This window comes from Capronia coronata, assembly GCF_000585585.1.
Source record: "Capronia coronata CBS 617.96 chromosome Unknown acBCG-supercont1.2, whole genome shotgun sequence".
Taxonomy (NCBI): domain Eukaryota; kingdom Fungi; phylum Ascomycota; class Eurotiomycetes; order Chaetothyriales; family Herpotrichiellaceae; genus Capronia; species Capronia coronata.
Window position 1 is genome coordinate 1,974,415 of NW_006912894.1, and position 23,764 is coordinate 1,998,178.

At 52.9% G+C, this 23,764-nt stretch overlaps 10 protein-coding genes across 10 annotated transcripts; 5 read left to right on the forward strand and 5 right to left on the reverse strand.

Moving 5' to 3' along the window:
* Positions 1–915: 915 nt before the first annotated feature.
* On the reverse strand, positions 916–2,928 carry A1O1_02378 (uncharacterized protein; the record flags this gene model as incomplete). Its single annotated transcript, XM_007723289.1, has 2 exons — positions 916–2,799; positions 2,851–2,928. The coding sequence occupies 2 exons, from the start codon at positions 2,926–2,928 to the stop codon at positions 916–918; spliced, it is 1,962 nt and encodes a 653-aa protein (XP_007721479.1).
* A 469-nt stretch (positions 2,929–3,397) lies between these two features.
* A1O1_02379 (chitinase) lies at positions 3,398–4,360 on the reverse strand (the record flags this gene model as incomplete). Its single annotated transcript, XM_007723290.1, has 1 exon — positions 3,398–4,360. The coding sequence occupies one exon, from the start codon at positions 4,358–4,360 to the stop codon at positions 3,398–3,400; it is 963 nt and encodes a 320-aa protein (XP_007721480.1).
* A 1,740-nt stretch (positions 4,361–6,100) lies between these two features.
* On the forward strand, positions 6,101–7,219 carry A1O1_02380 (uncharacterized protein; the record flags this gene model as incomplete). Its single annotated transcript, XM_007723291.1, has 2 exons — positions 6,101–6,450; positions 6,505–7,219. The coding sequence occupies 2 exons, from the start codon at positions 6,101–6,103 to the stop codon at positions 7,217–7,219; spliced, it is 1,065 nt and encodes a 354-aa protein (XP_007721481.1).
* Positions 7,220–7,948: 729 nt separating this feature from the next.
* Positions 7,949–9,046, reverse strand: A1O1_02381 (uncharacterized protein; the record flags this gene model as incomplete). Its single annotated transcript, XM_007723292.1, has 2 exons — positions 7,949–8,067; positions 8,122–9,046. 2 exons carry the CDS (start codon positions 9,044–9,046, stop codon positions 7,949–7,951), a joined length of 1,044 nt encoding a protein of 347 aa, XP_007721482.1.
* Positions 9,047–9,801: 755 nt separating this feature from the next.
* A1O1_02382 (uncharacterized protein) lies at positions 9,802–10,145 on the reverse strand (the record flags this gene model as incomplete). Its single annotated transcript, XM_007723293.1, has 2 exons — positions 9,802–9,920; positions 9,977–10,145. 2 exons carry the CDS (start codon positions 10,143–10,145, stop codon positions 9,802–9,804), a joined length of 288 nt encoding a protein of 95 aa, XP_007721483.1.
* Positions 10,146–10,971: 826 nt separating this feature from the next.
* A1O1_02383 (tRNA (adenine-N(1)-)-methyltransferase non-catalytic subunit) lies at positions 10,972–12,825 on the forward strand (the record flags this gene model as incomplete). The annotated part of the gene is made up of 2 exons (XM_007723294.1): positions 10,972–11,060; positions 11,142–12,825. 2 exons carry the CDS (start codon positions 10,972–10,974, stop codon positions 12,823–12,825), a joined length of 1,773 nt encoding a protein of 590 aa, XP_007721484.1.
* A 111-nt stretch (positions 12,826–12,936) lies between these two features.
* Positions 12,937–13,377, reverse strand: A1O1_02384 (actin like protein 2/3 complex, subunit 3; the record flags this gene model as incomplete). Its single annotated transcript, XM_007723295.1, has 1 exon — positions 12,937–13,377. The coding sequence occupies one exon, from the start codon at positions 13,375–13,377 to the stop codon at positions 12,937–12,939; it is 441 nt and encodes a 146-aa protein (XP_007721485.1).
* A 645-nt stretch (positions 13,378–14,022) lies between these two features.
* On the forward strand, positions 14,023–15,310 carry A1O1_02385 (replication factor C subunit 3/5; the record flags this gene model as incomplete). Its single annotated transcript, XM_007723296.1, has 2 exons — positions 14,023–14,165; positions 14,227–15,310. 2 exons carry the CDS (start codon positions 14,023–14,025, stop codon positions 15,308–15,310), a joined length of 1,227 nt encoding a protein of 408 aa, XP_007721486.1.
* A 2,039-nt stretch (positions 15,311–17,349) lies between these two features.
* On the forward strand, positions 17,350–20,481 carry A1O1_02386 (CMGC/CDK/CRK7 protein kinase; the record flags this gene model as incomplete). The annotated part of the gene is made up of 2 exons (XM_007723297.1): positions 17,350–18,356; positions 18,408–20,481. 2 exons carry the CDS (start codon positions 17,350–17,352, stop codon positions 20,479–20,481), a joined length of 3,081 nt encoding a protein of 1,026 aa, XP_007721487.1.
* Positions 20,482–21,094: 613 nt separating this feature from the next.
* On the forward strand, positions 21,095–22,129 carry A1O1_02387 (GTP cyclohydrolase I; the record flags this gene model as incomplete). Its single annotated transcript, XM_007723298.1, has 1 exon — positions 21,095–22,129. One exon carries the CDS (start codon positions 21,095–21,097, stop codon positions 22,127–22,129), a length of 1,035 nt encoding a protein of 344 aa, XP_007721488.1.
* Between the last annotated feature and the right edge of the window lie 1,635 nt (positions 22,130–23,764).

Consider the following 23,764-nt stretch of genomic DNA (forward strand, 5'->3'; position numbering starts at 1 on the left):
GGGATCGAAAGTATCAGACCTGATACGAGACCCACTCAACAAGAGCCCGTCCCTCCGAGCTCGTAGCTTTGCTGCTGCTGCGGCTGCTGCTCATACAGAGCAAACTGGCTGTCATCGTGGGACGCTCCGTGCCTTCACGGCCAAAGCTCCCGGGACACGATGCACACCAGCAGCATTTAAAAGCGCAGGGTCACCACCCATTGATACCACGCTGCGCTCTACTACAGACAGATCACAAAGCGAACGGACTACTCTTGCACGCACGACTCCGTCCGCAACCATCTGTCTCAGGCTATGCTCAGCAAGCTGGCGCCATGGAATAGATGTAGCAGACGACCCTTCCTTATGGAGAGTCAGGGGCACTGCCTGTGTTTTGCACAGTTCCATCTTCCAAACAGAGAGGCTCGTGGGCTCTAGGCTCGGGCCCGAACTCGAGCGCTACACATGACGCAGTGACACTGCGGTTCACAGCCGCTTGCACTCTGATGCACGATTCTTGTTAAAAATGAAAGCTCTGGCTCGCGACCAGCGGATATACTCGCAGTCCTTACTCACCTGCTGCACAGGGATGTCCTCGGTTATTGTCGCTTTTGACCCGGACTGATTGATATAAAGGGGTCGGGACTGGATAAGACCTTTTTATGGCGTTGAACGATCAACGGGCAATGAAAGTTTACAGTAAGATGATGGACTAGGCGCTCGGTATGAGGTTTTGAATGCAATCAATGAAATACAACTTCAATTAAACTCCAAATGCGCACGCGCATACTCGTGCTTATGCTCGTGCTCGTGTCCTTTTCCGTTCGTTGCATTGGCACAACTCCTATTAGTAGAGCCGTCTGTTTGCCATCAGAAAATTAGATACAAGCCAGTTTCCCTTTTGTATTTGTCATTATCCAAAAGCGCATGTTGCCTTCAACTCCACAGCCACCTTTCACCACTACCCCAGGATTTACCTTTTCGTAGAGATCCGATTGAGGGACTAGTGAGGGTGTACTCCCACGCCAAAGAACCGTCGATGTACAGTGAGTACTTGAGCAGACTGCGCTGGACTTCTCCCGCGAGATTCTGGATCTCGACTACCCCGACCTTGCTATTCCCGTCGGGCAAATATTTGATCGCAACGTCTTCCTCATCTACCTGCTTGAAGGTACGCAGGGGGAGGTAGAACATGCTGAGCGGGCCGACCGAGAACTCGTGCGGCCCTGCCTGCGGAGTACGGTCGTATACGATGCTCGACAGCTGTGTCTCTTTCGCGGTGTCCTTCTGGGTCTGAGCCAGGGGAATCAGTGCCGCTAGATCGACGATGGGAGGAGGGTATCGGATGGCTGCGAACTCGTGTCGGTCACCGGAGAGGACGATGACGCGGACCCCGAGATCGCGTTCGGCTACGTGCATGGCGGTCAGAATCTCAGCACGCTCTTGCAGAAAGCCGCCCCATGTGTCTGATGTGCCGAATCGCCAGTTCTTCGTAAATGGAACGGATGACGCGATGATCTTCCAATGGATGTGTGGAGGTTCGGGCGTTGAAAGGAATTTGAGGAGAGAGGCCAACTGCGCAGAACCAAGCATTGTGTGGTTCGGCCCTCGAGATGGAGGTTTTGAGGGTTCGGCTGATGATCCGTAGAGTGGTTTCGACATTGAGGATGCCACGGGTTCAGGAGCAGTACGGTATCTTCTCGTGTCAAGCATGAAAAAGGATGCTGGACCGTTCGAGAATTGGAAGTATGTTGTATTCGTCTCTGGACCTGTTGGAGCGCCTGGCGGGACTGGAGGATTCACCGAAACGTGGTAGTGGAGGAAGGGGTCTGAGGCTGCCGGGAAAGGATCCGTATCATTCCCGCCAGACCAGTCGTTGGCAATTTCATGGTCGTCCAGGGTATGGATCCAGGGGAGAGTGTCCAGACCCGGTAGCGACCATGAAGGAGAGGCATAAACCCGGCGGTATTCGGACCTATAATGCTGGAGAGAGGATGACAGGCGCAGAGGAACATCGATGTATATAAAGTCGCCCAGAAACATCATAAATGAAGCAGGAGATGGGAGGCATTGCAGGGTCCTCGAAAGATGTTCAAAGCCATGAATTGCTAGAGCATGAGACCAAGGCTTGTAGGGGAAGTTTGCCTTGATGCAAGAGGATGTGACAAAAGTCAAGCTCCCTGCTGCCCTGGACTGTGGGGACGCTGCAGTGGTGAAGGTGCCAGACTTGTCGTTGGACAAGGAGTATATATACTTCTTGGACGGTTGGAGACCGTCGAATGTGATGGAGTAGGTGTAGTCGGTATCCGGTCCAAGGTAGTAGATGGTGTCGGTGGTCTCCCAGTTGGTTTTATCCGCCGGTGATAGATAGACGTACATCGGTAGCTGTGCCGGATCTGGCTCCCGGACGAGAACTTTGGCAGAGTTCGAGCCCACATATCCCACGCGGGTGAAGCTTAGATCTCGAGCTGGGTACAAGAGAGGTCCGCGGAACACCATGTCCAACGTGAGCAATGCCAGAAGCACATTTACGCCAATGGTAATATAACTCCATCGTGCTTTTCTCCAGTCTGGTACTCCAAAAAGAAATGTTTTGAAGAATGACTTCTCATCCTCGTACAAAGCTGGTTCATCGTGGTCTTCTGGGCTCCCTGCTTCCTCCTGTTGCGTGGTACCATTCTCGCGGTGCGGAAAGAGCTTCGGGAACGTCTCGTGTAACGATGGTCTGGTCGTGCCGAACGCCTCCGATTTACCAAAGACGCAGGCTAGATACAGAGCCAGGGCCGTGATAATTGTAGGAGGGAAGTGGTGGCCGGGAATCTGAGGCAACGGTCAGCATTTCACAAGACTGCTGTAGTAAACAATGCATACCCATCGGAGAAAGATGTAGGCGCAGACCCGGACCAGCGACGAGCTTGCGCCTGCAATGATTTCAGGCGTGGACGGCATCAGGGAGGTTGGAAAGAAGAAGATAACTACTCGCCGGCCCAGCAGCGAGCACAAGTACCTTACATTCCGGCCCGGTGTACAAATTACAGCGCAGAAATCAAGAAATCAAATGTTGTTCAACCGGCTTCAAGTGGCTCGCTTCGATTCCACGAGTATGACGCAGTGCAGTTGGCTGGATTGGGCCTCAGGGGTTGTATTACTGAGTCTGACGAAACCTTGGGGCACGTTTGCACTAATGTTAGTGTTGGCACCTGCAGCATTCTCCAGTCAGACAGAAACATTATTTCTCCCCAGCCTTGTCCCTATAGGTTCTGCTCTCAGCTGTGAATGCTTTTCGGTCTCCCAATCACTATTGACATACATCGCAGGGTGCCCTTCCACTAGTCGAGACCACGAGCATGACTGTATGGGCGAGTTTGTGATCTCCAGAAAGGTCCAACCTCTTCTGCCGTAGGGGCCAGCTCTTTTGTCACCGATTCAAGTCCATGCCTCCGATACTTCTGCCCATACGCATCATAACGGCAGTATCCCTCAGTTTCTTCATACCCATGCACAAACCCATGCAGTAAGCCCACATCCAACAATCGTGCTCCTGTGGAAGAGCGTCCCAATACTCCCACCCCATGACTCCGCCAAAATTAGGGTAGCGCTCCGTCAACAAGCTCAGGACTGCTGCTGACAACTCCAGCGGGACATATCCACTCCCGCCATGCTTTGGGTTGGTCAACATACCGGCGACGACCTTCTCCGCCGGCCAGCCATTTCGCATGACCTCGTCGTACGCGTCAGTGTTGTGCAATCCGCCCCAGCCATTGTAGAACTGCGCATTGTACCACGCGATACTGCTTCCCCTGGCAGCCTCGAGCATGCGATGGTCGAAGCCTGACAAGTGAGGGCGACCTGCCATAAGCGCCGTAGCGACTGGTGCAAGCGTGATGATGAAGTCAGGGCCAAAGTCGGTTTTCAACCGGTCAATCAAATGAATGACTCCCGGTAGAGACATTTCCTCCTCGATGTCCAGGTCCAGTCCGTCGAGTCCGTACTTGCGGATCATATCTCGCAAGGGGATATAGTAAGCCTCGAATCTTGCAAAAGGCACATCAGTCCGTGATTCGCTGTAGTCCAGCCTGGCGAAACTGCCGCGTGCTGCGCCGCCGAGCATGCCCATCACCTTGATTCCGGAATCCTGCAGCACGACGACTTCGTCCCAGAGCTGAGTGTACTTCTCATGGTGGGGAGGGTCGTCGTTTAGTGTTAGATTGTTGGGCTCCCAGTTCACATGGATAGCGGCGAGGATGACATGTGTGACACCGGACGGGTTGGTTATTAGCGGTAAAAGTGAAATATATTCGTTGTTGTGATGGTAGGTCTGGAAATAGCAAATCACACGCGGACTCCAGGAGTTTATCGGCGAGGCGGGCAGAGGTGGCATGGTCTCCTGGGCCTGTATCGTGTTGCATGGGTGGCCCCGAACCGGATCGTTTTCATTCACTCCGTGCCAATTCAGCACACAGCACACAGCAAATAACAAGGCTGAGGTTTCCCTCCCCAGTTCAGCATGATTGGTGTGTTTCCCGTTTGCCGCCGCTTTACCGGAACAAGTCGAGAAACAACAACGAACTCGCAAAATATTGGGAGCATTCTTGACCTTTAACGGTGCATGGCAACAACTCTACAGTCGATGAACAGGCGTGGATGAACATGAAGATGTTTCTGAAACCTCATCGGCATATCATCAAACCTTCATAATTGACATGATTCGAAGGGTTCGAAGGTTTTGCTATCTCTGTGAGAATTCTTTTACAGCATTTACCTCCTTCAACAGATCGTTATGTCTTGTATGCGCCCGTTGGACCATCTGGTAAGTCTGCACAGTACAGTCGAACCTCGGCAGAGCAGCCTCCAAATCACGCCATTCAGGAGCTTCCCTAGACTACCGCATCCGTCGAGCTTCCATCTCCGCAGGCAAATTTCCGTCGGCGGTGATGACGCCTGTTGATCTGGACAACCGTGAAATCGGGGGACTCTTCATCTGCGATCGAATCTGTCGTTCTAGGATGTCCTGCTGTTCGAATGTTAGGAATGAAGCAGGTCATGGACAGATTCCCACTCACTACATGAGCCTCAATTCTTTGAGTAAGGCGGACTCGGAGGCGGACTATTGACGGGAGTTTTTGGAGGGGCGCTGGACATTCTTGCGAGCGGCTTCTTCCTGGGCTCCAAAGGCAGTATATTTAATACGATGATTGGGAAGGCTGTCGAGTCGCGGGTTTGCTGGGTCGTCTGCGCAGGCCTGAGAGCTAGGGCTGATGTTGTGGCTGATGTTGTTCTTTTGCGATCTCGGGCAGAAAGAAGCAGGCAGAGGAAGAGATATTTATATAGCCGCAGTGTGTGCTTTCCATGAGCAAGTGATGGTACCTACCAATTGCCTTGTTTGAGCGATCGGCTGTTTGAGGCTGACAAGCGTTTGATGACATGCAAAACATGAGTACACAACAGCCGATGTGATGTTGCCAAAGAGTTCTATGGCTCTAGTTCTGGCAGCGTCGATAGAATGGCACTTGGTAGCGGACGAAGTGCCAGAGTCCAGATGATTCGTGTTCAAATAGTCGACCACGAGAAGACGGTCCTCTGCAAGCGACTGCTGGCTCGGGCTCGATGACTGACGGGGGTGTCCAGAGCGCCAAAGAGATAGTGATCGTGACTCCATCAGATAGTTTTGTATAGACTGTCTTCATACAAGCCTATTGAGACAGACCATGACGAATGGTGAAGAAGAAAAGCTAGCTTAGAGGAGAATCGTACGATGACTTCGATACATGAGGCACAAGGCTGCAGTGACAAGGCTGTGTCGACAAAACTGTAGTGACGAGGCTGTAGTGACAAGGCTGCCACGCCAAGGCCCGGTTGCAGCCATTGAATGTCAACAACCGGAAGCCTTGTTGCCGCATCCTTCCTGCGCCATTCATTAGTCTATCTGCCTGAGCAATACCTCAGGTACTCCTTCACAGCCATGGGGAGAAGTGAAGGACATGCCCATTAACATCTAGTTCACTCCGCGCGAAAACAGGTAAGTAGGATTCTCGACAGTCCCAGGGTAAGTCCACCATTCCAAGCGTGCATTCGAAACCATCACTGAAGTACCCGGCCACAGTTTGTTACACCTCGCGCCATGTCCACAACCGCAACGTCGCTGGTCCCGTCCTCGATGGGATCTAAACATGATTCCTCCGCTCTCCAATCGGCGCGGAACCTGGTCACGCACGAAATCGCCACGACCACCCACTATCTCTCCAACAAAGCGCACGATCTCGGATTGACGCCCTCGAAATCGACACCAACCAAGACCCTACCACCCTCCACATATTCCCCTTCACCAGGAAGATTCAGACACCCCCGGACTACGGAGATTCTGGCGCGGAGCTCCTCTTCTGCGCTTACAGAAACAAACATCAAAGGGGCATTGACGAATGCAGCGGTATTGCTCTTTTCCTTCATGTTCAGCGACGCCTATTACAGCAGGTATGCTTTCCGTCACGACGCATTCATTTCTCTTCAAACTGACTTCGTGGACAGCATCACACCACTTCTGAAATCGAGTGGCGTCAGCGACGCCTCGCAACTATCTTCTACCGCCCTCCTGCTGATCCGCGCCGTTCTTTGCGCCAACCTAGTTCTACTCCTCCGGCCAGCGATACCGTATATTGCCAAAAAGGATGAGATCAGCGATATCCCATTGACGCCGTCGCAACGCTCACTTCTGGGCCTGCCACCGACGCCGGGCTCGGCAGGGTCAGCTGGGAGCTACATCACACCTCCGCGCTACCGACGGTCTTCTGGCTCCTTTTCCGGCACTCCCAGCAGCGTCCAGAACAATCCTTCTGGTGATCGACGCAGTATTTCGGCCAGCTATTCATCCTCGACGCTCTCGCCCTCTCGCCACGCGGTGGCATTCTCGACTACGCCTTCGCAATCCGTCCGTCGGACGGCATCTGGTTCGCCCTTTTCGCCTTCTCCAGCAGCAAGCCCACTCTTTCACAAAGCCGTCAACCAAGCATCGCAGATCTCTGACGCCGACTTCGGTGTTACTGCACGGTCGTCTTTGGGCGCCAGCACCGGATCCGGCCTGGCTCGATCGCAGAGCTTGCGCGAGAGACCGAGACGGGAAAGCCTGGAGCCGAGTTCGCCGACACCGGGCACTAGGAGCCCTCAGGTCGCGCCGGGGCTCAATTACAAGTGGCTGTATGACAAGGGCATGAAACTTCCCAAAAGCGAGTCTTATGGTTTCTGATCTGTTGCGATTGCACATGTACGGATAGCGCATCAAAGTCTTGGGAAGGATGAACCGTTGCTTGCACAGCAAACTTCTTACTCGGCCGGCTGATAGAGCTGTGGGAGATCGCAAACAAAATGGCACAACGGCACCATCCATAGCATAAAGTATAACTTGTATAATTCCCTCGTCCTGGAACGGGAATTCTACCATTCTCATAAAGCAAGGATACAGACAATTCGGATGACTTGTCTGATAGGTATTGATGGGTCGTGTAAGGTTGCTGTATCAGAACTAAATGCTGTCCGCAAACAGTGTACGTGTATAGATATTGGGCTTGTGTACTAGCCTGTGGTGTCGCGACTGAGGTATCAATCGACACATGCTTCCTTCAAGCACTTTACCTACTACCTAGTACAAATCTCAATATAACCAATTCAAATCATAGAACCCACGTGTGCACCGTGATCTTCAAAGTCGACTTGCACTTTCTGCAAGATTTTCAAACCCGTTAATGTCAAATTGTCAACTTTTCCTTCCCCATGACTTGCATCTCCGACTTCTACGTTGGTAAGGTCAATCCTCGTGCCCCTGTAACCCGGCCATGGGCAAGGTACAACTTAGTATTTCGACAAGAGGCTGTCCAGTCCCTGAGGGGGACCAAGTTCTTGATCTTCGATGCCCCCTTTGCTACACGGCCATTCTCGTGGTGCCGACAACTGGGCCGAGAAAATTATAGCTCCAGTCTCAAGCCTTAACAGCTCTTGCTCGCCTGCGCGCTGCGATGGTCATGTCGTACAAGACATCCTTGAAGGCGAAGAGGAATGCCGCGGTCATCACACTTTGGCTGACTTTGGGTCCGATACCTGAAGTCATATGTTAGATTCTCTCTGGCAGTCCAGGGATGGAATCAGGCTTACCTTTGTAGAGACCACCCCAGCCCTCTTCTTTGACGATCTTGTTCAGACTCTTCCACATCCCTTCCACCGGGGCATCTTTGGTCGCGACATGGGCCCTTGACTTGACGGTAAGATATGGATATGTGATGCTCGTGGCGAGCAACTTTCCAATGGCACCGAGATAGAACGCATCACGAGGACCGACTTTCTTCCTCTTCTCCAAGGCGTTTTTCAACTGTTCATAAATGGTGTATTGCAGGATCGGGTTGATGACCAGGACCAAGGCCGGGATGACCCCTGCGAAAAGTGAGGTCGGACCCTCCTCCTTGAGGAGCTTCAGCAAGGTGCGAATGGTGCTCGGCTTCTTGGCTTCCTTGTTCTCGTCGCCGGACAGTTCCTCGGTCTTGGCATCACCTTTGCGAGCGGTCATTCTGGTGTTGATGACCCAGATAGGATTGGTGAGAAGCACGGTGGCGGATCCTGCAATTGCGCCGGCAATCATGCTCTCAATGGTGGTGAGTTTCTTGCTGGCCCGACCGGCTTTCAGGGCTGCTCTCTCGAAGAAAGCCCTGGTCCACTCGTACCAGTAATAGTAGACAAAATTGGTGATGGAGATGCCGAACAGGGCGCTGTCCAGACCGGCATAAAGGCCACTGATGCCTTCCCGATTGATTATATGTTTCGCAGCAGCCAAGGTGGACGTGTCGGCGCGCTTGGATTCGACTTGAGCGCGTGTAGAAAGGGTGATCAGGGGGTATGTAAGCGTCATGGAGAGCAGACCACCGCCTGCGCCGGCCAAGGCATGGGCGATGTTGTCGCCCTGCTGCGCTGCGGAGGTAGCGGGCGTGGCATCGCGTGAAGGGATGATGTTCACAGGACCGGAGGAGGACTGCTTGTCCAAATCGCCCTCGGTAGGAGCTGGTGCAATATCCTTGATTTGCGACATGGTGAACGTGAAGACGCGGGATTGCAGGCGCTGTTGGGTGCGCTGAGGGTGGTGATGTATTCAACCGCGGGGAGATGATTCGGAGTCTGGAGAAGAAGGAAGAGGAGAAGGAAGTTAAGAAGGGAAGTGTCGTCAGTAATGAGTGCCCACTCTTGTATGTTGCCGAAATTGACGCATGTGCCAGGGGAATGTCGACGGTCGTCAGTTGGGTGATTTCGGAGGACAGCAGCTGTTAGTTCTGGTGGTGATCGTGTCAGAATCACATCTGAAAGGTCAACAGCGATTCATCAGGGTCATCGACCGCTAGGTGCAGCCTAAGGACTGCCATCAACGCCGTGCCCGGGTTTAGGGGCCGCGGGGCTCTCGCCGTCGACGCCGTTCACGCGCGCAGACCTCGGCATCTTCTTCTTGGCAGATCCGAGGCAGTTTCGTGTCTTCAGACAAACTACGTACTAGTACTACGTACTACGTTTACATTGTTGGGTATATTCTCTTGACATGTCGACGTCGGGACTACTGTTGCAGAACGCAGCGCATTCTCAAAAGATGACCGAACAAGAAGAATGATTCGGGAAAGGTGGACTGTATTCACTATTCTCCAGAATCGATCCTCACGTTGCCATTTCCCCTAATAATGCCGTTCTCGTTGTCTTTGCGCAGAAGTGTGTCACGTATGACTTCTGCAGCTCACTTCCAGCTCAGTGGCATTTTCTCTCCTTCCGGTTTGGGTGCAATGTTTCGACCATGCAGCAGACCTAACTCGTCTTCTTCGCCGCAACCCTGGAAATGGGTGCGGGCTGTTTCCCCTGGCGTTGCTGATACAGGACATATCCGAAGTAGACTGCGCACAACGTTCCCAGAATGAAGATGTTGCCTGCTCGATGTCAGTGAGGATCCCCAATACAGCAATTCCGCAGGTCGAGGACTTACCGATGATGAAGCCGACCACGCCCTCGGCCAGGTTGAAGACACTCTTGAAGAGGCCAATAACCGTATTCACGGCGCCCTCGAAGAGATGGAGAATGGTGGTGAAGATTCCTTTGATGATTTCCACAACCGAGGCGAACAGGTTGCCGACGCCTTTAGCAAGGTCCGACATGTTGGATGGTTGGTATTTGTTGATATCAAGAATGCAAGTTTGGTAAGTGTATTGGGGGCTTTGCGGCTGGGAGGATAGAAGAAGAGGAATCTCGTCGTTTGTGAAACTGGGTGTGGCGCAACTGATATATGTCCTTTCTTGTTGGGCGGCACAGTCTGCGTCACTCGAGACGCATTCAATCACGCTGTGTCTCCTTGAATACCTTGGTTGCAATAGTACTATGCCTGCAATGTCTCTGACCTATTGCTAGTACTACAGGTACTAGTTGCCTATGGTTGCAGCCTTACTACCATGAACGGCAGTTTATTTGTGACGTCACGGCCGTTTGCCAGTCATTGTTCTTGTTTGGCGCTCGGGGATTGCGCTTTGACTGGCTCAGGTGGTCACGAGGTACAGGTCCGATGATCATGTGGCGGCCCTGAATCCAGGGCAATAACGAGAGCGGGATTGACAGGCGCAAGGGCCTTGACTTTTTATTCGAATGGATTGAGCAATTGCTGGTTAGGAATGTATACTGATCCATGCAGTGTCGTAGCCTGCGCGTCGCGTGAAGCACACTGCACTTGAAGTTTTGACTACGGCGGACCATAGCTGTGGTGAAGTCATGATACCGCGGAGTATGAATTCATCCAAATGCAGGTATAGACAGACATTTTTGCCAACACGAACATGCGAAAAACTGGATCTATAGTATGAATTCTTTTCAGATGCAAAGACTCCAAACTTACAGTTCTACTCATAAACAGAGTTGAAATGGATTCTCCCTATTACTGGGTTCAATAACACACTAAGACGACCTTCAGACCCGGATTCTGTCCAGCCTAAAATGGCTTTCGCAACTATCCAGCCCTTTCAATTTGTGGCTCTTCGACTACCCTCTGAGAGTATCCGAGTCGAACAAATCATCCCAAACTCGTAGGTCTCTCTCGCACAAATCTGTGAGCAAACAGATATCAGCCCCACGGCTTTGAGAGTTGTCGCTGACTCCGTCAAAAGACAAATCAACCTGGGCAAATATGGTTCTTTTCGCACCAACCAAATCATTGGTCGCCCGTACAATCTGACATTCGAGCTCCTGGATCGTTCTGAGGTTCAGGATGGAAGAGAGCTCAGAATAGTCTCGGCCGCAGAGTTGCATGCGCTTGCCCTTGTCGAGCAAGCAGAGACTGAAGATGCCGCTACTCCTCAGACAGACCTGGAAGACTCCGGAGCCAGATCTACTCCAAAATCCAACGTCAACACCCATGACGACCCTACGAACCAGAAGCTGACGATGGCTGAGATCGAGGCATTGAAACAAGACGATCTAGGCAGTGGCAAGGCCCTAATCGAAAAGATCATGCAATCCCATTCCACTCTTGATCAGAAGACCGCTTTCTCCCTCGCAAAGTATACGTTACGGAAACACAAAAAGTACTTGAAACGCTTTTCAGTATTGCCGCTCGATGTTTCGATATTGGTCGACTGGATGATGTCGGATCGCGAGTTTGCCAGAATCATGGAAATGAGGAATGAAGCAGTGGCGCTGGTCGGATGCTGGGCTAATATTCACGCCAGTGGCCATGACTATCTGTCTCCTCCGAACGAGCCGTCTTCTCGGTATCTCGTCGTGGATGACACTGGAGGATTGATAGTTGCAGCTGTCGCAGAACGGATGGGCATTCTTCACCAGAAAGACCTCGAAGAAGGCGTCAGCAAAACAAGGGAGGAGGATGCAGACGAACAGCCCGAGCAGCCCGAGGCTGTGCTACCACATAAAGACAGACGGCGACATTACCGGCAGTCCCTCATGAGTGCGCCTTCGAATTCCATCACCATGGTCCATGCCAATCAACAGCCTAACCTGGGCTTACTACGCTATTTCAACTTCGATGCTAACAATCCCACTCCCTCACATCCACTGTACACGAGTCTGAAAAGTCTCTCCTGGCTCCAACTGCTGGAACCTGAGTCCGATATAACGTATCAAGAGCCAGAAATAATCCCACCAGAAGAACTGGCGAAAGCGAAATCAAATCGCAGAAGTGCATATTTTCGAAAGAGACGCCGGTGGGAGCGGGTCAAGACAGTTGTCGACGAGACCAGAGCTGGGGGATTCGATGGACTAATCGTTGCAAGCTATACGGACTCCGTCTCAATATTACGACCCCTAGTCCCCTTGCTTGCTGGTGGAAGTCAAGTGGTGGTCTACTCCCCCAACGTCGAACCCTTGGTAGAATTGGCGGATCTCTACTCTACCGCTAGGAAAACGGCTTTCATCAACACCCCCCAAGAAGAAAGACGAGTGCCCTCAGAAGACTTCCCGGTTGATCCAACCCTGTTACTGGCCCCAACTGTCCAGACAGCCCGAGTCAGACAATGGCAGGTCTTACCAGGTCGGACGCATCCGCTGATGACCAGCAAAGGTGGCGCGGAAGGCTACATTTTTGTGGCCACCAGGGTTCTACCTGCAGAAGGGAAAGTTGCGGCTCGAGGCCGACCGGGGCGGGCCAAGAAGACAAGAGCCGAGGAGTCTACCAAGGTTCCTGCAACTGCCACTGATGGGGAGTTGTCTCAGTCACCGCTCAAAAAGCAGAAGATCGAGGCGGAAGAGGCATTCTCAGCGCAGCCAACACTTGCCTCCCTGAGAGTAGAGCCAACTGTGGAACCCATGATAGTTGAACAGAATGGCGAGTCATGAAGACCTCGAGCAGGCTGAATGAGATTTGGTTCAATGGTCATGCAAGCTTCCTCTGTTTCGTACGAAACAACTCCTCACCCTGGATTCTAATTTTGTGGTTACCCATGACATTTATAAGCTCTTTCCCATGAATTTTCTCTTTGAGAAGCTCAACCACCATTTACTCGGCCCAACCCCTCCTTGATACAATCTCCCATGCAACCGCATAGCCAGCTCCTGCCGCACCTGTGAAAGATAACTTCTCAGTGCTTCTGCTTCATTCCTGTCTCTCGGCGCCTCGAATGCTTGGTTAAGCGGGAAGCCCGGCTCGCCGGGAATGCTGAACTGCTCAAGGGCGCCGTTGATGAGGGCCTTCTCCGCGCTCTTCGAGTCCATGTGCGGTTTCACTTTGGTCAGGCAGTCAGACACGAATAAGATTCCGTATATCAACAGGCGGTCGGCAGGCCCTTTGATCTCGAAGTTTCGGAAGAATGTATTCGCACGGAATAGTTGCAACACTTCGTCTAGGCAGTCGTACGATTCGGAGTCCGGGTCCACGTCGAGAGGGTCCATGCCTGATGGGAGCTGGGGAAGTGTGTATGCAGGGCCACGGGTTTTCGTTCGTAGGGGCAGCAGAGGGAAGTTGCCTTGCCAGGTCAGCATCTGTATTGGGGCGTGTATGCATGAGTTCTTCGAGTACCTATTAACTGTACGCCCTGGTCACCCAGGAAGATGGAGTGGTATGCCTGCGCGAGGTGTCAGCCAGTTGAACCTCTTCTAAGGGGCGGTTGTCCCGACTGACCGGCATCTTGAACGATGGGCGATCCCGGCCTGACTTAGAGAGAGGTGATTTCAGGGAGTGTTGTGAGGTTGGTCAATGTCTCATTGTTCAGTGGTCAATCGAGCGTGAGACCTTGGGATGCGCCTTGCTTCTCGACTTCAAGAGCCGTTGGTGGAGCCAATCCAATTCACAGCCCGCATTGGGCTTGGCGTACGTGGCCCTCTGCGGTACCGTTCAAGTCCAGGCAGCTTTAAAGCAGCGCGAATTATGATCAGCATGAGATCACTTAACGCGTCTGCAAGCGCGTCGCGGAAGAGGCTTGATACTGCTGCACTGCAGTGGACAAAGCACACAGCACTTTCGCAAAGGCGCAGCCATTGTCCCATCACAGATCACAGTTCCAACACACCAACAAGCCCATCTGATGACCTTTCACCATGTCCGACTTTGAGGATGATATGGAGCTGGACGCTCCAGCGTCCAAGGACAAGACCATACTGTTCAGTTCAGACAACACTGCAGGAAAACAGAAACGAATAGTGGCCGATCTCCCAGTCGAAGCAGAGGATAATTTACCATGGTAAGCACATTCTCAATTTGCTTTCTGGCTGAAGCGTTGGTATTGATACTCGTGGTCCCAGGGTTGAGAAATACCGCCCGAACACCCTCGATGATGTCTCCGGCCACAAAGACATCATAGCAACAATCAATAGATTCGTCGAACAGAACAGACTCCCCCACCTCCTACTCTACGGCCCACCTGGTACGGGAAAAACTTCAACTATCCTGGCGCTGGCGAGGCAGATATACGGGCCCAAGAACATGCGGCAGATGGTGTTGGAACTGAACGCCTCTGATGACCGAGGAATTGATGTGGTGCGGGAACAGATCAAGACATTTGCATCTACGAAACAGATATTCAGCTCTTCGACGCAACAGGGGTCCTCCTCGGCCAAGTTTGGTCTGGGTGCGTTCAAGCTGATCATTCTGGACGAGGCAGATGCCATGACTTCGGCGGCTCAGATGGCGCTGAGAAGAATAATGGAGAAATACACAGCAAACACCAGATTCTGCATTATTGCCAATTACACGCACAAGCTATCACCTGCGCTGCTATCCCGGTGTACCAGATTCCGTTTCTCGCCACTCAAGAAAGAAGATATCCGCCGTTTGGTGGACCATGTTATCGCACAAGAACATGTCAACATCGCGCCGGAAGCCGTCGACTCGCTGGTTGAGCTCTCCAAGGGCGATATGCGGCGGGCTTTGAACGTCCTGCAGGCTTGTCATGCAGGATCCAGACCACTTCCTATGAAAGGCCAACCACCCGTCAAGGAGGCAGACATCAACCACGAACTAATAACCAATGGCACCATCTACACCTGTATCGCCGCACCTCATCCGGAAGACGTTCGACTGATCATGACCACGATGCTGAGCACACCAGACATGACTAGTTGTCTTAACACGATCAATGCATTGAAGAGTAGTCGTGGCTTGGCACTGGCAGACATACTGACGGCATTGGCAGATGAGTTGCAGACTCTTGCCGTCAGCACGGCGACCAGGGTCACATGGCTGCAAGGTTTAGCGGAGATCGAGTATAGGCTCGCTGGAGGTGGTAGCGAGGCTGTGCAAACAGGCGGTATGGTTGGCGTGGTGAGGATGGGGTGCGAACTGATGGGAGAGAGGGGGGTGGGGGAGAAGATGAGTATCGATGGCTAAGAGTGACATTCAGCATGCAAAAATTCTCCAACAAGGCGAGACGTTCACGATCTATGCTCCAAATTGACAGCAGAAAGCAGACCTGGCGCCCACGACAATGAAGAGAGCCAGAGATCGAACCGCCAACATTGCTTTCGGTCACCATGCTTCGGAGCTTCCAGCAAAGGATACAATCCACGGGCGGGTCTCATTGACTGGAGGCCGCGAGCATCTCCGCTGCCACGCCGACGAACACTACGGCCAGAGGGCAAATTGAAACCATGTTCGCGCACAGAGCGCTCAGAAGGCTTGCTAAGAGACTCTCGATGACGACTCCTCCATATATACCCACAGTCCCTGAAGTTGTTCTTCAGATAGTGCCGTGCCGTTGCTTTCGTCCGTCTTTGCCGGTACATGTGGCATACGGGCAAGCACATTTGATAACGAGCATAATTACGGCCACCAACGATATTGTTTATGAGGAACTCTGCATTTTCATGTATTTGGTGCTTCTGCTACCGACAGTAGCCCTCCACGTGTAGCCCGATCATGATATGGAATTGCGCCTCCGGTCTCTATGCTTGTCCCTAGCCATGCCAAGATGGGCGTTCTTGGCCTTCTACGGGCGATTCCAAGTTTCTTGATACGACCTCACCTCGTTGTCCCGATCGAAACCGCCAGCCATGACAGACGGATATCTTGTTCAGTGACTCTTTGCTTTATCTTCCACATCCTCGCCTTGCTCCAGTCTTATATTTGACGATGAATCAGGCAGTTGTTGCAGCTATGAGAGCGAGAAACTGGATGCGGTGCCGTCGGTTATGGGCGCCGAGTTAGGCGGTCAGCAGGATAACCCCGGCCTACAAGAACTCCCCAACAGCATCGAATCTCTCGGAGACCCGTCGTCATTTGGAAGTCGGAGAACCATCTACGGCAACACGGAAACAGTTTCTGCCACTGCCTGGGTTTTGTAGTTTCATATGGGCACACTCCCTGCAACCTCCGCCAAACAGGCGGGTTTGCCCAGAGAGCTCATTTGGAGCTACTAACATGGTGGCAGTGGACTCCAGGGTGCATTGTTACATGGGAAAGTCCCCTTCCATGCATGACGGCACTACGCGCTGGAACCCTCCGCATTTAACTTGGTCCACCTGGGTCAGTCGAGGCAAGGCTTCGATTTGAGCGCTGTCAACATCCGACTGATCATGCTCACCGAGTGTCAAACATGTCTAACACCTGAGGATGCCTCCATGTTGTGTCGCTGCACTAAATGGGGTGACTTTTATTCTATGCTGACTACAGTTCAGACGGATATCTTTGTTGCTGGGTGGACAGATCTTGCATCCTATTGTGGCAAGATCTGATTCACAGAAGCAGACAGTATGGATAAGGGTGCAGTGAAGCAGTTGGGCCCCAGAATCATCTGCGGTGACAATGGATGACCATAAGAAGGTCGCGGGATATGGCTATCAGGCCCAACAGTGACTGCGTGGACTGAGTGACCAAGGCTTTTGCCCACGCGTAGATAGACCAGCCTGCCAGCGTCTGTTGCTGCTTGGCCAGTGCAGCATGGCATGATGTCGTCCTTTTGACCGTTGCCTTTTGCCGCCAGCAAAGCGGCATCACAACTTACTGAGACCAACCTCACAGGCGAGGTCTCACAACGGCCACCAAACGTGTAGATGCAGCGGTAAACTTCTGCCATCAGTCAAAAGTTGGATGAATCTCCAGCTGCAGCGATGGGCAAAAGAAGAAGCAAGCAGAAGAGTAGGAAGACACAGGCAGGCAGAGAGGTGGAAGGGCAGGCCAGAACAGGTGAGTCTCAGCTGTCCAAACGGCTCGAATTTCGGCTGCGGTCTCAGAGGCGCAAATCACGGCAGCGCGCCAAGGCGCCTCACGACCCATGCAACTTGAGACCTGCAACTCGCTCACTGCGACTGACTGACGGACTGCCAGACTGCGCAGGAATCGTCCAACACCCTCACCACCATCCACGCTCTCCTGTCGCCCTCCATCCACCCACTCCCTCTCACTCTGTCGCAAATGCCTCCCCGGATTACATGGCGAGGTCTCGTCAGAGTCCATCAATGAAGAGTCGTTGGCGAGCTGAAGACGATCCGCGTGAGAGACATTCCCATCGTTCTCGGGAAAGAGACCGAGATAGAGGAAGACCACGGCCTCATTCACCACCTTCTACGCTCCGACGAGAACAGCCCGAGTCCTACGGCGAAAGAGACCCAACGCCACGGAGTCAACGTCGATCGCACAAGAAGTGGCAATCGTCACGAGATCACAGGAAATTGCATGATAGACAGCCGTCCCTTTCGCCGCCTCGCTCCCCTAAACCGAGACATCCACTACCACCGCCCGAGCGACCATCTGGAGATCGAGCTGCCCGACCTCGAAACTTTTCACCCGCCAGGTTCCCCAAAAGAAGACGTACTCGGAGCCCATCGCCCCCAGGGAGTGAGAGATTCGGCTCAGAGGCCTTGCGATCAGGCCGCGGGCGGGACTATCCCATTTTCCACGACAGGCGCTCACGCAGTCCTAGATCTCGCTCACCACACAGAGGATCCCCTGTTCGTAAATCTCGCCCTGAATCCAGGTCTCGGAAAGCAAATCCTGAGACCAACGTCCTTGTCGGCAGACACGATAGACGCTCCCTGTCACCCTTGACATCTCCAAGGCCATCTTCTCCACGCCCTAACCATCATAAGCATCCATCGACCGGCCCCGGAAACTCGTCGACAAAGTCTTTCCCACCGCCGAAACGACCCGCACCCGGCAAGGGTGAGGCTTCTGCCCAGAACAGCCATTCCGGCTCGAAAACGCCGCCTGTGGCAGACGATATCGACGATCGCTCCATGGATGGCCATTATCCAATGCGTGCGAACTATGGCATGCATAGAGGGCAGCAGAGACCATTCATTGATCCCAGGCAGCAACAATTCGGGGGCTCGCCTCCTTACTCATCCACTCCCAACAGCTCCTATCATGGCTCACCACAAGCAAACTCACCATATCACAATCAAAGAGGTGGCTGGGGTGGAGCTCAGGGTCAACATGGGTAAGTTGCTCTCATCTGCTTCAATCTCTCATGTCTAACACATTATCATAGTCCGATGCAGAACTCCTCGCCACCTTATCGGCAAAACAGCTATCCCGGCCCTGCGGGCATGAACAATCCCAACCCCTATTATCAAAGTCAGCAGCAATATTACGGAGCCAGTCAACAGGGGTTTCAGCAACCACCGTACCGTGGAGGGCACGGCTCGCACCGTGGCGGACATTACTCCCAGCGGGGGCACCCGGATCAAAGATTCAATGGCCCCCGTGGCCGAGGTAGAGGTGGTCATTTCAACAACCTGCAATGGACTGCCACAGGGTCCATACCCAAAGGTCCACAGGGCCAGAACTATTCCAGCGGCCACAGCAATGCCTCGCAGGCTTCTCCGACCCATTCATACGCCGCATCACAGGACGGTCGCGAAGCCCCAGCCGAGGAAGAGAATCCGGTCCGACTATCAAAGGAGCTGCAAATGGAAGATGAAAGAGATAGCAGGCCTAGCGGGATTCAGAATCCACAGGAGAACGAGCGAGCAGGAGGGGCTTCTTCAAAATTCAGTTTTGCTTTCAAATCCAAAGTCCCTCCTCAAGCACCGGCGAGACCTGCTCCAGATCTTTCTGCACGCCCCAAGGGACCCTTTCAACCCCCCGAGATTCGAGCACCTTCACACATGAAGAACAGGCAGTTTGAGCGACGAGACGACAGGGCTGCAAATCGACACCCCAACAAGCCACCTTCACACCATGACCGAAGATTTGCTAGCGAACGGCAACAGAACACAAGCGGGCGGAGGGCGGAACGATCACGTTCTCCTCCTTCAAAGAAGTTCAAAAAGGAAATCAAATCTTGGCCCACATTACCCCCCGAATTCGCCGACTCCGAATCCATCTATTTCCGAAAACCCGGCAATGAATCAGTTGTTGGTGCGGGCACATATGGAAAAGTCTTCAAGGCAATACACATATACACAAAAGACAAAGTTGCGCTTAAGAAGATCCGGATGGAAGGGGAAAGAGATGGGTTTCCCATCACTGCTGTCCGTGAAATCAGGCTGTTGCAACATCTCCGACACAAGCATGTGGTGGCATTGCAGGAAGTTATGGTGGAGAAGAATGAATGCTTTATGGTCTTTGAGTATCTATCGCATGACCTGACAGGACTCATCAACCATCCGACGTTCAAGCTCACACCCGCACACAAAAAGGACTTGGCCAAACAAATGTTTGACGGACTGGATTACCTTCATCGACGTGGCGTTCTCCATCGAGACATCAAAGCAGCCAACATTTTGATCTCCAACACCGGTCAACTGAAGTATGCCGATTTTGGCCTGGCCCGCTTCTACACCAAGTCGCGACAGTTGGATTACACGAATCGGGTCATTACCATCTGGTACCGCCCCCCTGAGTTACTCCTGGGCGAAACTCAGTATGGTCCGGAGGTTGATATTTGGTCGGCGGCCTGCGTCTTTGTGGAAATGTTCACCAAGAAAGCGGTCTTCCCTGGCGAAGGGGGTGAGCTCAGCCAGATCGAAAAGGTCTACAATGTTCTCGGCACACCGACACGAGCAGAATGGCCTTCGATTGTTGATTTACCCTGGTTTGAGCTCATGCAACCTGTTGACAGACGCAAACGCGTGTTCGAAGCCATGTTTAAAGACATCTTTAGTCCTGCTGGTCTCGAACTGGTCCAGTGGATGTTCAAGTACGATCCCAGACAGCGGCCGACCGCGGAGCAGGTCTTGAGTCATGACTATTTCACCAAAGAAGAGCCACAGCCGCTCCAGGCAGTGGAGCTGGCAGAGGTTGAAGGCGATTGGCACGAATTCGAGAGCAAGGCGCACCGGAAGGAGAATGACCGGCGTGAAAAGGAGAGGAAGAAAGAAGAGTACATGCGGGAGAGGGAGAAGCGAAAAGCACGAGAAGCGGGACTTCCTGACCCGGGCGAGGGTGAGAAGAAAGCCAAGCTGGACGATGCATCTGTTGTCCGTCGAGACATGCCCCCTCCTTCCGATACTGATGCTCCTCTGGCCAGTCTTCCGGTGCAACCGCCTGCCGAAGAGTCTAGACCTGAGGATCAGGAGGACTCGGAAGGCGAAGGCAGTGCGCGTATGAGCATGTCCTGAGCCGAGCGCGTCTCCGCGTAGCCCTAGAATGGTTTCCTGTACGTGCAAATCGAGGAATGCATATGCGGCATTATGCATCTGGGGCAGTGATTCATGGTGCCAACATTTGTCTCAAATGCTTGATGACAGCGAAGGATGGGCCGTGGCTGAAGTTGATTTTTGATGTCTTAGCAATGATTGAGTACTCGACGACAGCGAGAGAAATCAAGCATTAATGTTGAATGATAGCTCTTCTCCCTCTCCCTCTCCCTCCAGTCTTTGCGTGTGCTTTCGTATAAAGAGTAGTAGTACTGTACGTACCTAGTCTCTCACGTAAACCACTGTGTCGCCGATTGGAAGGTTAGCCGAATCCCACCCCGAAAAATTGGGTCTTGATTTTCGATTCTTCGATTCGTCATTTTGCATGCAGGACTGTGCTACTAGTACTAAGGGTCTGGACTTCTCCAAGCCTTGCATTGACGAGATCGCTTAAAAAAAGAATCTACACCCGTGATATACTATTTCCCAAGCACGACCACAATTGGCACTCTGAGCTGGAATTGACTGAAACGCCGTGGACCGACCACCAGACACCATGTCGCTGTAATCATATCTTTGCAACCAGCCGCCCATCATGAGCCAAAATCCCCCGAAAGTCCCTTCCGCCGACCAGAAGATCTCTCCTCCTCTCAAACCCAAGCCTCGCTCTGCCATACCGCCACATTTACTGAACGGAAGTTCCCCTCTGCACAGTCCTCCGACCAAGACAAGAGCGCAAGAACGAGAAAGCCTGGCCTCCTCGATCAAGAGCACTTACGAAACAAGGAAGGCGATAGATTTCGGGGACAGTGAGGCGTCCCCAAATACATTCCAGCATACGTCTTGGGAGGGTCTCACAGAGGGCCTGTCCAACGTCGAAGCAAGACGACCCGTCCGTCTGCGGGAACCGGCACGTGATGAGAGGGACGAAGCACCCATGACTCCTCCGGCCAGCATCTCCCGTCCCGCCAGTCCTTATACACTCAATCCGCCCATTGACTTTGATGGGCTGAGTTGGCCCTGCATCGGCACGCGAGAACGACGCGAACAGACTCCGGAAGAGGCGCAGGCACGGTTGGACAAGCTTGCGGGAGCAGTCAAGACCATTTTCGAATGCATTGGCGAAGATCCCGACCGAGAGGGACTACGTGAGACACCAGAACGCTACGCCAAGGCCCTGATGTATTTCACGAAAGGCTACGAGGAGAATGTGCGGGACCTCGTTAATGGCGCAGTCTTCCATGAAGACCACGATGAATTGGTCATTGTCAAGGACATTGAAGTCTTTAGTCTTTGTGAACACCACATGGTCCCCTTCATTGGCAAGATGCACATCGGCTACATCCCCAATCGACGGGTTCTGGGTCTGAGCAAACTGGCCAGGCTTGCGGAAATGTTCTCTCGAAGATTGCAGGTCCAGGAGAGATTGACCAAGCAAGTGGCATTGGCCATTGCGGAGGTGCTCAAGCCCCAAGGGGTTGCGGTTGTCATGGAAAGCAGTCATCTCTGCATGGTCATGAGAGGGGTGCAGAAGACGGCCAGTAGCACGACGACCAGTTGCATGCTGGGGGCGATGAGGAGCAGTGCCAAAACCCGGGAGGAGTTTTTGAGTCTGCTGAATCGGAAGTGACGCGGTAGGGGGAACACTCGTTTTCGATCACCATGATCTGGAAATGCGTGTCTGTTACTTCAACAATCAACGACGGAGTCCCTCAACGGCGGCTCCGCTCTCCTGCAGTCCCACAGTACGTGGGAGCAGGGTCTTTTTGGGCATCTGGTAACTTTGATTTTGCGTTCTCGCGGAACCAATCTCTGCAGTGCCCCTGTTTTTCAACCCCGGTTATTGGCCATGCATCAACACATGGCCTACGAGCGACCGTCAACCTCAGCGGTGGTGGGTTCATTTTGGAGCAGGCTTCCTCGTCGAGACATCAGCCTCTGGAGTTGAGCATGAAGTCGGGAATGACTTGTGAACAACCCATATGCCCATAAAGGCTCCCATGCGACGGTATTTGGCCTCATCGCAAGCCCACCTGTCGTGCTTATAGCTGGCACAAAAGAACTCTTTGGCAGGCAGCTCTTTCATTAGCAGTCATTACAACGACTTGACGGCTGGATCTGAAGCTCTCGACTGCTGCCTCTGTAGCATACGCGCTGGTGGGGTGCGGCCGCTCGTGAAATGGTCCCGCACCGTGTCAGCGCTACTCAAGCATCAGTCAGCGGCATGTTGGTCTGCAAGCATTCAACTGCGGAGCCACACCGGACTGGCATAGGAAAGCCACCATCTGACCAGTCCAGCAGTCAGCTTTTGCCATGTCCTATCCCGGACAAGTCCTGGAAGGGATATATGTGGTCTCATACCCATCCTCGACTGTCTGTCAGTACCCGGTCCGGTGCCGTGTAACGCCCATCGGTCTGCACATCTGCCTTCAAGTATAAGGTTGCAACGAGTAGCTACTCCTGAATGTTTGCTTTAAGCCATCAAGTCATAGCTCTCTACCTAGTACTGAGTCTACGGGGAGAGTGGGTGGCATCTAACATATGGATAATTCACATGGCCGGCTGGTGACTGGAGAAAACTTTGTCCGACGAGGCCCTCAACCATATGCATAGATCCTCAAATCGTGGGACCGTTCTCGCGTGGCCACTCCCAATGTACCAGCAAAGGAACCGAGTACAAGCTTGTCGTGCCAGTAGTAGGTAGGCACCCCGTCCGTTTGAAGCCAAGCTTTCCGCTGAGACCGGAGCCGCCGCCATACGCGGGACGGCGCAGTCACTGGCGGACCGAGAGCGGCTCACGTGACCATAGGTAAATCACGTGTGCGGGGCGGCATCTGCGTTCCCCTCCGTCTCCGGCGTCGAAAGAACATTATAGCGACTTCAATGCCGAAGCCCAAGGCAAGCAGTTTGTAAGCAGCAGCAACAGCAACAGCAACAGCAACACTCCTTCGCTGTTGTCTTCAGACTCTTGTCTCTGGAAAGCGAATATCTGGGTGGAATGTCTCTGGACTCAAGTTCAGCCTCGCAGCACCAACATAACTCCAACCAGAGCGGGAATTCGATGGGAGTAAACACCTCGGCGCATGCAATTAGATCATCAGTAATCCATTCATATACGTCTTCGATCTACCACCATTTTCATTGACCATAGTCTTCTGCCTTCTCCTCCTCCTCTCAACTGTGTGTCTCTCCTTTTGCATGTTCAGGTCCGCCAGTAGTCAACACTTCCCCGTCGTTCTTCAGCGTACCTGCCTGCTGCGACTAT